The sequence below is a fragment of the Capricornis sumatraensis genome, chromosome 13, assembly GCF_032405125.1.
Source record: "Capricornis sumatraensis isolate serow.1 chromosome 13, serow.2, whole genome shotgun sequence".
In the NCBI taxonomy this organism is placed as follows: domain Eukaryota; kingdom Metazoa; phylum Chordata; class Mammalia; order Artiodactyla; family Bovidae; genus Capricornis; species Capricornis sumatraensis.
Window position 1 is genome coordinate 63,674,112 of NC_091081.1, and position 14,468 is coordinate 63,688,579.

General features: G+C 46.9%; 1 protein-coding gene across 2 annotated transcripts; it reads left to right on the plus strand.

Moving 5' to 3' along the window:
* The first annotated feature begins 1,982 nt into the window (after positions 1-1,982).
* On the plus strand, positions 1,983-8,382 carry HEBP2 (heme binding protein 2). Of its 2 annotated transcripts, none has more exons than XM_068985359.1 (4): positions 1,983-2,124; positions 2,687-2,822; positions 3,548-3,728; positions 7,868-8,382. In XM_068985359.1, exons 1-4 carry the CDS (start codon positions 2,023-2,025, stop codon positions 8,064-8,066), a joined length of 618 nt encoding a protein of 205 aa, XP_068841460.1. In that variant the 5' UTR covers positions 1,983-2,022; the 3' UTR covers positions 8,067-8,382. The 2 variants fall into 2 exon arrangements, with proteins under 2 accessions (XP_068841460.1, XP_068841461.1); XM_068985360.1 differs by having other exon boundaries at positions 3,548-3,610; positions 7,868-8,048.
* Positions 8,383-14,468: the final 6,086 nt, after the last annotated feature.

Below are 14,468 nucleotides of genomic sequence, written 5' to 3' on the forward strand. Positions count from 1 at the left end.
GGACTGCAGCCTACCAGGCTCCTCCATCCATGGGATTTTCCAGGCAAGAGTACTAGAATGGCTATAATAAAGAAAGTCAGATAATAACAAATGTTGGGTAAGGATATGTAGAAACAGAAAGCTCATACCCCACACCAGTGTGGAAGTGTGGAGTTCTAACCAATGAACCGCCAGGGAATTCTGTGGTACAGTCACTTTAAAACACCATCTGCCAGTTTCTCAAAAAAGTAAATATAGAGTTACCATTTGACCCAGCAATTCCATTCCTAGCTTTTACCCAAGAGAAATGAAAGCATGCCCAACAGAAACATGTATACAAATGTGCACAACAGTATTACTACTCAAGCCAAAAGTTTGAAGCAATTCAAATGATCATCAACTGATGAATGAGTAAACAAAACGCTTATCGAACTGAATATTTTTCAGCCATTAAAAGGACTCAAGTACTGATACATGCTACAATGTGGATGAACCTTGAAACTATTTTGTTATGTGAAAGCAGCTAGTCAGAAAGGTCCACATTCTATATGCTATGTCTGTGTCCTCCTAAACATTTGTATGTTGAAACCCTGGTACCCAATATGATGGGTTAAGAGGTGGGGGCTTTGGGCTTTGAGGTCATGAAGAAAGACCCCCACATGAGTGGGATTAGATCCCTTATAAAAGAGACCAGAAAAAAATTCCTTCCACCATGTGAGGGTACAATAAGCAGTCTGCCACGAGGAAGAGAACTGTCATCTGACCTTGCTGGACTTGGACTCCGGCATCCAGAACTGTGAGAAACACATTTCTGCTGTTTAGAAGTTACCTAGCCTGTGATATTTTGTTATAGCAGCCAGATGTATTAAGACACTGTATGATCCCATTTATAGGAAAGGTCCAGAACAGAAACGAAGAGCAGATGAGTGGTTGCCTAGGACTGGGTGGTGGAGATTTAAGAATGATGACTAATGGGGTTTCAGTGGGGTTTCTTTTGGGGGTGGAAGATGAAGACAATGTTCTAAAATTCACTGTGGTGACGGTTGCACAACTGTGAATACACACTAAATACCATTCACTGTTATGTCTTAAGTGGGTGAATTATATGGTAAGTGAATTTTTTCTCAATAATTCTCTTAGGAAAAAAAAGACTAAATCTAACCAAAAACTTCTAAAATCACTAGGGCCTGGCCACTGCCCTCTCCTTCTGTTTCCCACCACACTTTCCCAGCCTGTTACGTCTGATGGGGTGACTTAAGGGTTTTGGGGGCCATTTGGTGGGCAGAGGATAAGAAACCAGGACAGTTCAAGATTTTCTCCGGGTGTGACTGTGGCCTCACCCACTTCCTGCCCCTGGGCCCCTGACTGCCGTTTGGACCCTAAGCTCCCGTCTAGGTGTGAGTGAGGCGGCCCGCTTTCCTCTGTCCCTCATTGGGCCCACAGGGGTGCGGACAGGGGCGGCCAAGGTCAGAGTCGGGAGGAGCATCGCCTCACCCAGCGCCCCCCCCCCCCCACCGCCGCCTTCCTCTGAGGCACAGACGACGGCGAGCCGTGCTCACGTCCCTCCGCAGGAGTAGACGCGTCAGCAGAACCTGCTCCCCGCGTGGGTGGGGCTGCGGGAGAGGTTCCCGGGCCGGTTACACCAGAAACCCCACGGGCCAGCTGCTCTGCCCTCCTCCGCCCCCGGCTCCCATGGTGGACGCCTCTGCGTGCCTGTTAACTAAGATACAAGGGCGAGGGCGGAGGAGACTCCCAAGGAAAGCCCGGCCCAGCCACCCTGCCATCCTGTCTCCCGGGGGACCCGCAGGAGAAGCGGCCGGCCGGAGCTGGCCCGGGTCGGGATCGGGGTCGCTGCGTCCCCTCCCGGTCGGGACCCCGCAGTGTTCCGCGGACTCGGGGCTCCCGCACTGCGCGGAGGTGACCAGGCGTCTGCGGGGCGGGGACTCGGGGACACGCAGGCGGGGCGGTCCCGAGCGGCCCGGGTGCGGCTCCCTTCTTGGCGCAGCTCGCCGGGCTCTTTCCCCCGGAGCATCGGCGCCGCCCATGGCCGAGGTGCTGGAGCCCGATCCCGGGGCAGCCGAGGGCTCGGAGGCCCCCGCGGTGGAGACGCCTGGCTGGGAGGTTCCGGAGGATGCTGGCCCCCAGGTAGGCGCCGCCCGCAGGCTGGGAGGGTGCGGGCCGTGGGTGTGGGGAGCGCGGGGGTGTCCCCGAGCTGATCTGCAATGAGGCCGGAGGGTCTCATAGTTAGTTAGTTCAGTCGCTCAGTCGTGTCTCATAGGTTTAACTAAAAAATACATTTTAAAAATTGGTCTGAGTCCTAACCCCATTCCTGCACAAATAGGGAAAGGGGATCGGGAGCCGTCGTTAGTCTAGATGCCACGTCTCAATTTTGTTTCTTTGCGGCTAAAAAAACAAATATTGATCATTTCCCCAAACTCTTGATGGGACCCTCCGGGCAAAGGGGCGGAACAGTTGCTTGCTTTTAACCTGAATTGAGAGGCCGCCAGCGTCTCTAATCTAAATATGGGAGCAGCGGGGGAGGGGCCCTGTCCGCGCTGAGAAGTCAGAACCTCGGGCCGGACCCAAGGGCAGCGCCGCTCCCCGGGACAGGCCGTCCCAGTGGACCGAAGATCAAGGTATCTGTACTGGTGCGTCTCACGTTCTGCCTTAGAATTGTCTCCTCCAAGTTTTCCCTGTTCCATCTTAGCCCGGAAGTTATGAGATCCGACACTACGGGCCTGCCAAGTGGGTCAGCACTGCGGTTGAGTCTATGGACTGGGATTCAGCCATGCAGACTGGCTTTACAAGGCTGAACAGCTACATTCAAGGCAAAAACGAGAAAGGTGAAGGAGGTTTACTTTTGATGACTGTATTGTGGTTGAGTGGCCTGGCTTATTAGGTTTTCACTTATTAAAGAAATATATTTTTAGAATAGCAACATAACCACATGATCAAAGACAGTGTCCGAACAGGAGGGAGGCCTATGCTCAGGATCCTTCCCGTCTTGAGGAGGGTACCCCTGGGGCCTCTGTTCTCCTTTCTGTGACTCTGCTGAATGAACTGGGCCTCTGTGTACCTAGCCTTAAGGCCTTTTCATGGCTAATGCTTTGAGATAATTTGGTGACTGGTAAAACAAGAGATTTTAGGAGGCAGGAAGGGTCCACAAACACAAGATCCAGAGTCTCAAGATCTGTCTTCTGGTTTGGCACCGATGCTGTTTAGATTTAGCAGGTCACTTAGCCACTGAGACCTGAATTGTATAAGTAAAGATTGAACTAGACCATGTGATTTCTAATTTTCCCTTCTATCCCTAAAACTATGGACTAATGAAAAATATTGATAGTACAAAAACAATTATAATGTTAATAGTACAGAACGTGTTTAATGTGCACAGTCGCTAATTGTAATTTTGCAGTTTTTTTTTTAAGATGAAAATTATCTTAAAGGTTAATATTTATGTCAAGAAACTCAGGTCAAAAAATAATTACATTTTAAAATGTAGTCATAAATGCACTACATCTGCTTTCATGGTCTCCTTTGCATCTAAATATATATTTTTGTGGCACAGAGATGAAAATAAAGATGACAGCTCCAGTGACGAGCTACGTGGAGCCCGGCTCAGGTCCTTTTAGCGAGTCTACCATTACCATTTCCCTGTATATCCCCTCTGAACAGCAGTCTGATCCGCCCAGGCCTGCAGAGTCCGATGTCTTCATTGAAGACAGAGCCGAGATGACGGTGTTTGTTCGGTAAGTGGTAGATATCATTCATAACACTGCTGGCTGCTGGTTTTACTTGTGGGCTCTCATAGTTTAGCGCCTGTGTAGTTTAGCTCCTGTGCTTTTCACCCTTCCATGAAAACAGGCCTAATGCATTTTGTGGTGTTTTTCTAGTGACTTGTTTCATATGTTACTAAGGGTCTGTGACATGAAAAGATGAATTCATTTGAAGAGACGTCTCATGCATCCCTCCCACATATAAGAAGCAACACAAATTACACTTCCACCCCACCCCTCAAATGCACTAGACTGCCTTTACCTGCCATCAAGTTAAATCTGGAGAAAAACGCTTTAAAACAGTGCACGGTAACCCTCCTCCAGCCTAAAGAATGGTAGCTGCTTCCTACATTACTGCCTCTATTGGTTTACCAGTTCCTTTTCAGTTTTTCAGACCTTCAATACCTTTCCACTCATTCCTTGTATTAAATTCTCTCTGTTGGTATTTTTAAAGAGCCCCACAAAGTTCATAATAGTCTTGTATTAGAGTCCCTATGTTATTCCTTTTCTCACCCTCTTATATCCCCTGGTGACTCAGACAGTGAAGAATCTGCCTGCAATTCAGGAGACCCGGGTTCCATCCCTGGGTTGGGAAGATCTCCTGGAGGAGGACATGGCTACCCACTCTAGTATTCTTGCCTGGAGAATTCCATGGACAGAGGAGCCTGTGGACTACCGTCCATGGGTCAAAAAATAGAAAGGACTGAGCGACTAACACTTTTACTTTTACCCTCCCTTGTTAAAAGACTGTCTCTCTGCCTCTGTTTCCTCAAGTCCCATGTACCCGTCGGCCCAGCACAGTCTGGTACAGCCTCACCTGCTCCTTGGGCTCCCGTCAGCCTCCGCAGCACACTTGAACTTGTCACTCGAGGGCAGTGCCTTCCCACGTGTCTCCTGCAGCATCCTTGTGCTGACCTGTCTGGCCCCATGATCCTTGTCCATCCTGTAACTCGGAATGCCACCCCCTTGTCTTTCCTCTCCTCCTGGTTCTCTCCCTCCGGCGGTACCTCATCCACTCCCCACCCAGGGGCCACTGTTGATGGTCCTTACTGACCCTCATGTCATAGTAGACGTGCTCTGGGCGGTCTGTTCACACTGCTTCATCTATCTGTGGCCCGTGACTCAAATTTAGTGTCTGCAGCCCTGATTTTCCTACTAGCTGGGCATCTCCGTGTCAGGGTGGAAGATCAAGCTCAACAGCTCTGAAACCCAGCTTTCCCCCAAGCCTTCTCTGACCTTCCAGTGCCTGTGTGAGTAAAGCATCTCACTGGTCTGACAGCCTCCCCAGCAAGGACCATTGTGGCCATCAGCATGCTCCACCCTGATAATCAGTCTCCAAATCCAGCCCATTTGCCAAAGAAACAGTCGTGATTCCATTCCCTTCACCCTCCTGTCACTCCCTCAGGCCCTCACCTCACAGGGGCCTCAGCTGAGTCCTCTGTGTTACCCTAGTGCTCGGCGCGTGCCTGACGCTCACCAGATACTCCGACGTTTTTCAATCTCAGGTTTCCTTTCAAGAGCCTCCCAACTATTCTCTGCCCACCAGTCTCCTCCTCTCTCCTGCCCTCCACTCTGGAACTCCGATCTTTCTTACAACAGCAACAAAACCCCAACCTGTTACAGCGTTTAAAAATCTGTTGGTTTCCTCTTGCTTCAGCGTGACATTCAGACAGTTCACATTGTACGCATCACCTTCATAATGTGGCCCAACCTGTCTCCCTGACATCTGTGTTCCTCTCTCCTCCTGCCCTTCACTGAGCTGGCCAAGTTCCTCCACATCTCTTTACCTTTGATTTTAGACAAGTTGCTGAGGTTTTCCTTGCCAAAATCTCCTCATCTATGAAACGTGTATAGTCAGAGTACCTACCTACCTCACAGAGTTGCCATGAAGATCCGATGAGTTAATTCACATAAAATACTCAGAACACAAGCAGGATCTTACTACCAACTCTAGCTCCCTCTCTCTTCTCTGCTTGGAGAGCCTGCTTTCATCCTTTAGGACCTAGATCAATGGCCAGCATGTCCATGAGGCCTTCCCCAGTGTCTGCAGTCAGCCAGCCACTCTGCCCTATGATTGTAAAATCTAATGATCTATTTATAGATTGTAACATCATCAAGAATACAGCAACATGTTTCTCTGCCCGAATCCGATCGCTCCTGGTGAGGCAGGTGTTTGGGGGAGGCTCAATATTTGTCTGTGTCCTGAATAAAGCCATGGATAGATCACTGTAGAACAACATGTATTCAGAGGACAAAAGATGATCTCTAAGTAGGAGGTTCAAGATTTGATTTCAAGAGAGAAGTGAGATCTGAAACAGATTGCCTTTAGGCAGAACATATTATACTAAGAGTTGACTATTCCTTAAGGAAATAAATAATAAATTCGGCAGTCAGAATGTTTCCTAACACAGGGTTCAGAATTATTATTATCAGTCAACATGATGAAGATTAAGGAGAGTTTTGTCAATTGTCTTCAACATTTTATTTTATATACATGTGCATAGATTGCTATACTTATTCAGTTAGGATTTAAAAGGTACTGCATGCCAGGAATGACTAGGTGCCTGGTAGACATTGTTGAATAAGACAGGCCTAGTTTGTATTCTTGAAACTTACATCTTATCTGAAGAATGGTAGGAATGCTTTTCCATTGGCATATTGATAATAAACTTTGTGCTAAAGAAGAATTCGAAATCCTATTAGAAATGTTTTTGTTTGTTTTCCTATTCTCAAACTTCAGATTCATCGTGTTTACATGTCAGCAACTCAGCTAAGTCAGTGTGCTGTCATGATTTAATCTCAGGGTGTTTTTGTTTGTATACTTTAAAATCTAAACTTAAACTTTTAATTTCCCACTTTTTATTAGAATCTTTTGACTGTCTTTTCGTCCCCATCCTCTTAGCAGTCTCCTCACTGGTCCCTTCTCTGCAATCTAGTTTCCATCTCTCGGCCTATATTCTTACCCAGATCTAATCAAGTTACTTTGCTGTTCAATATCCTTTGGAATAATCTAAAAAGGCTTTAGGATGATACCCAAAGTTCTTATTTCCATGTCTGACTCACCTTTCTGACTTCAATTTATGCCTATGAAAATGCTTTGTGTTTTTTGGACTTTTGTTCTCTTATCCTTCCCCTTTCTCTGCCCAGGAAAACCATCCTCCATTCTAGACCCAACTCAGAGATACACCTTTACCCTTGATCTGATCATATCCACAGTGTTCCCAAGCACTTTGATTCTGTCCCTGATAAAACTCTACTCAGACTGTATGGAGAGAGTCGCCAAAATGTCCATCTCTTCCATTAGACTGAAAGTTCATAGGATCAAAACTATATTATGTTCATCTGTCATACAGCACCTACCCTTTTCCAAGGACAAAAAGAGGTAGTGTTTGACAGAAAATAGAGAGAGAAGGCAGTGGCACCCCTTTCCAGTACTCTTGCCTGGAAAATCCCATGGATGGAGGAGCCTGGTGGGCTGCAGTCCATGGGGTTGCTAAGAGTCGGACACGACTGAGGGACTTCACTTTCACTTTTCACTTTCCTACATTGGAGAAGGAAATGGCAACCCACTCCAGGGTTCTTGCCTGGAGAATCCCAGGGACGGGGGAGCCTGGTGGGCTGCCGTCTATGGGGTCGCACAGAGTCGGACACAACTGAAGCGACTTAGCAGCAGCAGCAGAAAGTCTGAAAGGAAGCCTACTGAGGGGATTTCACTGTGGTCTGACCCGGAGCATCAGCATTATCAGGAGTTTATGAGAAATGCAGGCACTCAAGCCCCACCCCAGACACCCTGAACCAGCATTTTCCCAGCTGACTTCCATGCACATCCGAGTCTGAGAAGCACAGCATTAAAGCACAAGATAGTGAAAAGTCCAAATCTGCCCAACAGATGAGACCCTGTGCCTCCTCCTGGGTCCCCTCAGGGTGTGTGAGGTCACACTGAGCCTGGGAGCCAGAGAAAGGGAACAGGTCAGTTCAGGTGCCTAGAGGGAGGAACTCTGAAACTGCGCTTCATCCAGATTTCCTTGTATCAGCCTCTGCTTTTTTTTCCCTAAACTAACATTCACATCAGTATTAAAATCACTGATGGTTATTTACTTTCTCCCTTGTAGGTCTTTCGATGGATTCTCTAGTGGCCAAAAGAATCAAGAACAGCTCTTGACATTAGCAAGCATTTTGAGGGAAGAAGGAAAAGTTTTCGACGAAAAGGTTTACTACACCGCAGGCTACAATAGCCCTTTCAAATTGCTTGATAGAAATAATGAAGTATGGTTGATCCAGAAAAATGAACCCTCCAAAGAAAGGGAATGAGAAAAGGAGAGAAAGGTCTACTGTCTGGGGCAAAACTTTTGTTTAACAGGGAAGCCCTTGTTGAACATAGACCTCATCATTACCTACAAGCAAAATGTATCTAGTATCTCTACCTGAGAGTACTACTATGAACTGAGCTTATTTCCAGTGTGCCTTTTTAATGCTTGATGCCTTAGATACATAGATAATAGGGGACAGGATTCTATAAACATGTAAATCTGGCTTTATTTCTATGAGGCTCCAGGGAAATGGAATGTTCTCTCTTCATTGCTGTATCACAATCACGTTGCCTTATTTCTACTTGGATTTGCGTCATTACCCACTCCTGATATTATCAATAAAAATGGTAACATTTATCCTGTGTGGAACTACAAGGCTGTCAAGCCTGGAGAAGTGAAGTTCAGTTGGAAACAAAAATCAAATCATATTCTGCAGCTGCCACTGTTACTTTCTCTGTTGAGCCTGCTCTCCTATTTGCCCACTGCCCCCACCACACAAGAAAAACTCACAGTACTCAGAAGTCTTGCTAATATTTTGTGATAAAAATATATTTGTGAAGTTAGGGACTTCTGACTTAATTTTGATACTCAAGAAAGACATGCTTTTTCCAAACAAATGTATACAGACATAGAATTTTTAAATTCACTTGAGTTTTTAAAGTATTTTATGTGGTATTTCTGGAGGTCACATAAAAATGATTCAGTATTCAGAGTGGGTTGTTGAAAAATGAGGAAGTTTGAAAATTGGGCCTAATTGTATTGGAATGTGCTTGTTCTGGAGAAGGTGTCACATTCAAACACCTGGAAGCCTGTCATGGGAAGCTTTACTGTGGGCTCCTAGGGGATGATGGTTGTAGGTGTGATGGAGAAAACCAGGTTGGAGCTCAGTAACATCCACTGAATGACATTGCTTCCTGTTCCCATCTTTGTGTGTGTTCAAGCAGGGATCATGTGATCACTTGTATGGAAGATTTGGGTATCCAGTGGATGAAAGAATGGGGCTAGATGATGCTCAAGGTCCCTTCAGCCCCAACACTATACAGTACCTCTTAGAATTAACCTCCCTAACCTGGATACACTAGACCAACGTACCTACAGTGAATAGTTTCCATAGCTATTTACGGATCGCCTTCTAGGTATAGTCTTCTAAGCATTTCACTTGAATTCCCAGTCAACCCTCAGAACAACCCTGTGTGTCACCTTGTGTCATCTCCGTTTCACAGATGAGGACATAAAGGCATAGAGATGTTAGGTAACTTGCCCCGGACGGTGTCATAAGGGCAGAGGCCGATTCCAGCCCAGGCAATGGGACTCCTGGGTCCAGGCTGTTAACCACTGGGCCTACTGGCAGTCCATGTTTAAGAGTGCAGTTTTCTCAGGCCATCAGCAAGCTCAGACTGTGTGGACGGGTTCTTCCTGCATGTCAACATGATCATGACCTCAGAGAGGCCTTTTAGATTATAGTTTTTGATAGAAAATAAGCTAGGTTTCCAGTTTCAAAATTACTATATGGATATACTTTTTAAAATCTTAGGCAATTATTTTCCAAAGGTATTTTGTTGCATTAATTGGTTTTGATTCTTTGCATTTTTGTGTTTGCCGAGAAGAAGTTAAATTTCTTTCTTAGCTCATTTACCAAAACTAACTGTGGGTCTAACCCTTCTAGCCTTCTTACTGATGAAATGTCCACAGTACTTGCCTCTACTGGTATGAGGTAAATATTTACATATTTGCTGTATAACCCTATAAAAAATAGGCATCTCTTACGTAGTAAATTCCATTTTAGATGAGAAAAGCATATTTCCGATTGCCAAGATGTAGTTGTAATCTGAAACATGTCCCATAAAAAAGCAATTTTGTATTCTAAGTCCAAGGTATGCCATTTTCCCCTCCTCCTCTGTAAATCATAAATGAAAACATTTTTCAACCCTAGATTAATCCCGACCAGACAGGATTTCTCACAGCAGTGAATCAGTTATTTTAATTATGTGCCTGGCACTGACTACAAAATATCCCTCAGTATTTCAGCTGAGCTTTCTCTTCTCTTATGGATAGGAAATTTGTGTCTAGATTCCTTTCTGAGGCTAAACCTTCCCCTCTTCCTGTTGGTCTAATTCATGCTCCATCAATGAGACCTTCCTCCATCTTCAGGCTCTCCCTTTCCTCATGCTCCAAACACTCTGCCCACCAATAGGCTCTGATTCTGCCTGATCTTCCCCAGGCCCCCCAAAAAATAAAATCCTAGTTCCCCTAGACCCTTACTTGGGACAAAAATTTCCATCTCTCCCTTGCCTTGATTATCCAGTTTCTCTGGAAAGAGTTGTCCAGAGGTTTCCTCGGAGCTCTAGGTTGGGAGGACCTATTTCAGGAATCGTGACAGGGAATTAGGGTGCTAGTGTTAAAGAACCCGCCTGCCAATGCAGGAGAAGTAAGAAATGCAGGTTCAGTCCCTGGGTTGGGAAGATCCCCTGGAGAAGGAAATGACAACCCACTAGAGTATTCTTGCCTGGAAAATCCCATGGAAAGAGGAGGCTGGTGGGCCACAGTTCATGGAGTCACAAAGACTCAGACATGATTTATTGACCAAGCAGCAGCACGATAGGGAATTAAGATGGGCAACACTCCCCATCACTGTGTTTCCCACAGACCCATTCACATTTGTATGGCAATTTTTCATAAGATACACTCGAAGTCTGCAAATTCATTTAAACTGAGTTCATTCATTCATTCTTTTCTAGTCATCCCTCTAGAAATCTTTCTTTTCCTTCTAAATATTTCACAGAACTATCATTTCTTTCCATCTTTCAGTAAGTCATTATGGAGTCCCTCCTGTGTTGCAGGCTCTGCACACTGTCCAGGGGTTTGGCTATAGTGGCAGGCAGAAATGTGCCCCCATCAGTGGGGTGAACCCATCAAATTCAACCACGTGTTCCACTCTTCTACTCAGTCCAGCCTCCAGTTGAGAATACAACAGTGAGCAGGACAGGCAGGGCCCTGTCCTCATGGAATGGACGTTCTAGAGAGTGAGAGAGTGCAGATACCAGTGGCGCCGTGGGATAGAGTGTGGCTGGGCAGGGTGCAGTGGCCGTCATGTGGGAGGTCAGATCAGGCCTCCCCAAGGAAGAGACATATGAGACCTGAGTGGTGAGAAGGTGCCATTCAGATAGCCTGGGGGCAGGGAGAGCCTTTTGAGCAGAGGTGACACGTCAAAGGAAGAGGCCACCTTGGGTATCCAGAACAAAGCTGCACATACTGCTTGCTGAGCAGGGAGCACTGTGCTGGCAGGACACAGCCTCTCCAGACAAAGGGAACCGCTGACTTGTACAGGGTTTCCGTAAGCGCAGAGTTCTAGGATTAGCAGACTTGCAGAATCACTTAGGAACTGACTGAGCTTTAGTTGTGGAGGTGTGGTTACCAGAGTGAGGCCACTGCTGATGAGCATGTTTTAGGAGTCTGGTTCAGAGGCAAGATTACTGATGCAAAGTCGTCATCGATCACTTCTGGCACTTATTTGCAATTGTGGCCAAAGCACAGGCCTGTCTTTTCTGAGATTTGGAGTCCTGGCAGGCAAACACAGGGAGGTGGACCACTTGGATCTACCTTCCCAGAAGGACCGTTGCCCAACTATGAGGGGTGTGATTAGCTGATGTCACCAGCCATTACTTTCTTCAGGATCCACTGTAGATAAAGACACACTACTCCCAGGGAGGTATCTTCCCTACAAAGGAGCCAAGCAGTGAAAGCTGACAGCACACTTTTTCCTGGCATCTTTCAGCCAATGACTGAGCAAGGTTGTGGTGCAAAGACCTAGGCATTTCTGTCTGACTCAGGACCCTTTGTATAAAGGCTTTGCTCCGGAGTTCCCTAGGGGGCTGGTGAAAAGTGAAGTGAAACTGTTAGTGCTCAGTCGTGTCCAACTCCTTATGACCCCAAGGACTGTAGCCCACCAGGCTTCTCTGTCCATGGAATTCTCCAGGCAAGAATACTGAAGTGGTGGCAGTTCCCTTCTCCAGGGGATCCGGACCCAGGGATCAGAGCCTGTCAGATCTGTGCTGCAGTCTCCAGATCTCTTCTTCCCTTTCATTGGTATGACGTCACCATACATCTTTTGTATTCCCAACCCTGTCTCAGCATTGAACTGGCACAGCTGGTATCAGAGTGGTCCCAAGGTCATGGGCAGTAAGACAGCACTTTGGGGACTGGGTCACAAACTGCCTGTCTGGTCCCATCCCTGTGGACAGGCCATACATACACAGCTCCTGGCACAAGGCTGTCTAGTTATTAAGTTTAGATGGAATGGCATACTGGTGGGAAGGAATGCAGTGACTGGTGAATGATTCAGGTGTTTTAAAAACTGGGGTTGGGGTGGATAATGAGTGTAAGGGCAGTGAACTTGAATGGTCATGACTGAGTTGGATTGTTGTCCCACAATGATCCAATGTCCCAGGTGGGTCACAAAAGTTAATTAACCTTTAAAGCTATGCGTTAAGCGCCAGAACCTCTTTGGTAGCTTGTTAAACAGTCCTCATCTCATACTGAAGGCAAGTGCAGGATTGGATGGCAAAAGTAATAACTGCCAACAGATATTCACCCAAGCCTGATGTGCTGTATCAAGGTCAGAATCAAACCTGGAATGTGCACCTGGTGCATGCCGCCCACAGCTTTGACTCCCTAAAGTTTCTGAACATTCTGAGCCTGTAGAAGAGGCCCACCTTCCCTCCATTAAGAGCTAGAATTACCATCTCTCCCTCCTCTCACCCTAACACAAGGAAAGACAAGATACAGGTCTTCCTTACCCCTACCCTCACTCCCCCCACCCCCTCCCATAAGGCGGCAGGCAGCCCTAGGAGCTGTCCCTACCCATCTCCCAGCTATCAGGCATTTACCCAAGGTTAAGTCACAGCATAACCTGGCAGAAGCCAAGCTGGGCCTGATGAAGAGATGGACAATGTGCCAAGGTTGCCAGCATGCCCTGGAAAGGACCAGGAGAATACCCTTGGGACCAGGCTTCAGCGGTGCTTGGTCAAAGATGCCAGGACACAAGACCGAAAAAGGGAAAGTTTGACTTGGGAATATTGCTCAGAATACAGCATTGAAGGCCATGAATAAAACTCCAGGGGACAGAGCAAACTCACTGCTTTAGGGCTGTGCCTAGTAGCCAGAAAAAAGTGATAGGAAGGTTGGAATGCCTGAACTGCTGGGAGAGGTAACAGGAAGAAAGTCTCACAGAAGGGGTGTTCTGGAATGTGCACAGTGCATGTGGCAAGGAGGCCTGTCAGAGTTTTGTCTTAGTCTATTTGGGCTGTTCTAACAGATCATCATAGATTCCATGGCTTAAACAAAGAGAAAAGTATTTCTCATGGTTCTGAAGGCTGAGGATTCCAAGATCAAGGTTCTGGCTGAATAAGTGCCTGGTGAGGCCCACTTCCAGGCTTGTAAATAGCCATCTTCCTCCCACCTTCTCACACAGTGGAGAGGGAGGGGGCTCCCTGGTCCCTTTCTCTTCTTTTAAGGACTCCAGTCCTAGCTGGGGACTCCACTCTCATGACCTCACTTAAACCTAATCATCTCCCAAAGGCCCATCTCCAAATATTAATACCATCACTTTGGGAGCCAGGGCTTCAACATCTGAATTTGGGGGGGAAGACAATTCAGTCCATAGAAACTGTGTTCCATGGGAGGGTTCAGAGGCGCCACCGTTTTCCAAGGCCAGTGGGCATGCACTGGTGCAAGAGGCATGCACATCACCAAGGACTCTGTGGAGGCTTTCTCTGCAGTCTGGGCTGGAGAGGCTGGGACAGGGCTTTGCTTGCTGAGAGCAATGTGGGTGATGATGCGACCTTGCAGGGGCCAGGTGGAAGTGCTCACTGCAAAAGTCAGGATGTATCAATTATATTAAACACCAAGGTCAAAATGGCAGCCAAGGGGGCCTGTCTTGTTAAGTCTTAGGAGATAGTTAATAGAACATGACATCCTTAAGGACAAAATACTTTGGCCGCCTGATGTGAAGAGCTGACTCATTGGAAAAGATCCTGCTGCCGGGAAAGACTGAAGGCAAGGAGACGGGGGTAACAGAGGACAAGATGGCTGGATGGCATCACTGACTCAATGGACATGAATTTGAGCAAACTCTGAGAAATGGTGGACAGGGAAGCCTGGCGTGCAGCAGTCCATGGGGTTGCAGAGTCAGACACAGTTTAACAACTGAACAACAGAGGATGAAATCGAGTAACCAATAAGAGAGCAAGGATGGATCAGCAGGGGGCCGAGATCATCTTCCCCCTCAACTCCTTCCAAACCCCACAAAACTGTAATCTCTTGCCCAGTTTCCAGATACAAAAGTCACTGGCTGAATAACTGGATCCTTAGGGGAAAGATCACTGCAATATTTCAGCAAGTGTAT

Excerpts from the sequence above, each read along its gene's own strand:
- HEBP2 (XM_068985359.1), top strand. The coding sequence starts at position 2,023 with ATGGCCGAGGTGCTGGAGCCCGATCCCGGGGCAGCCGAGGGCTCGGAG. Across the intron at positions 2,125-2,686 it reads CGGAGGATGCTGGCCCCCAG|CCCGGAAGTTATGAGATCCG; the intron begins GTAGGCGCCGCC and ends GTTCCATCTTAG. Across the intron at positions 3,729-7,867 it reads GAGATGACGGTGTTTGTTCG|GTCTTTCGATGGATTCTCTA; the intron begins GTAAGTGGTAGA and ends TCTCCCTTGTAG.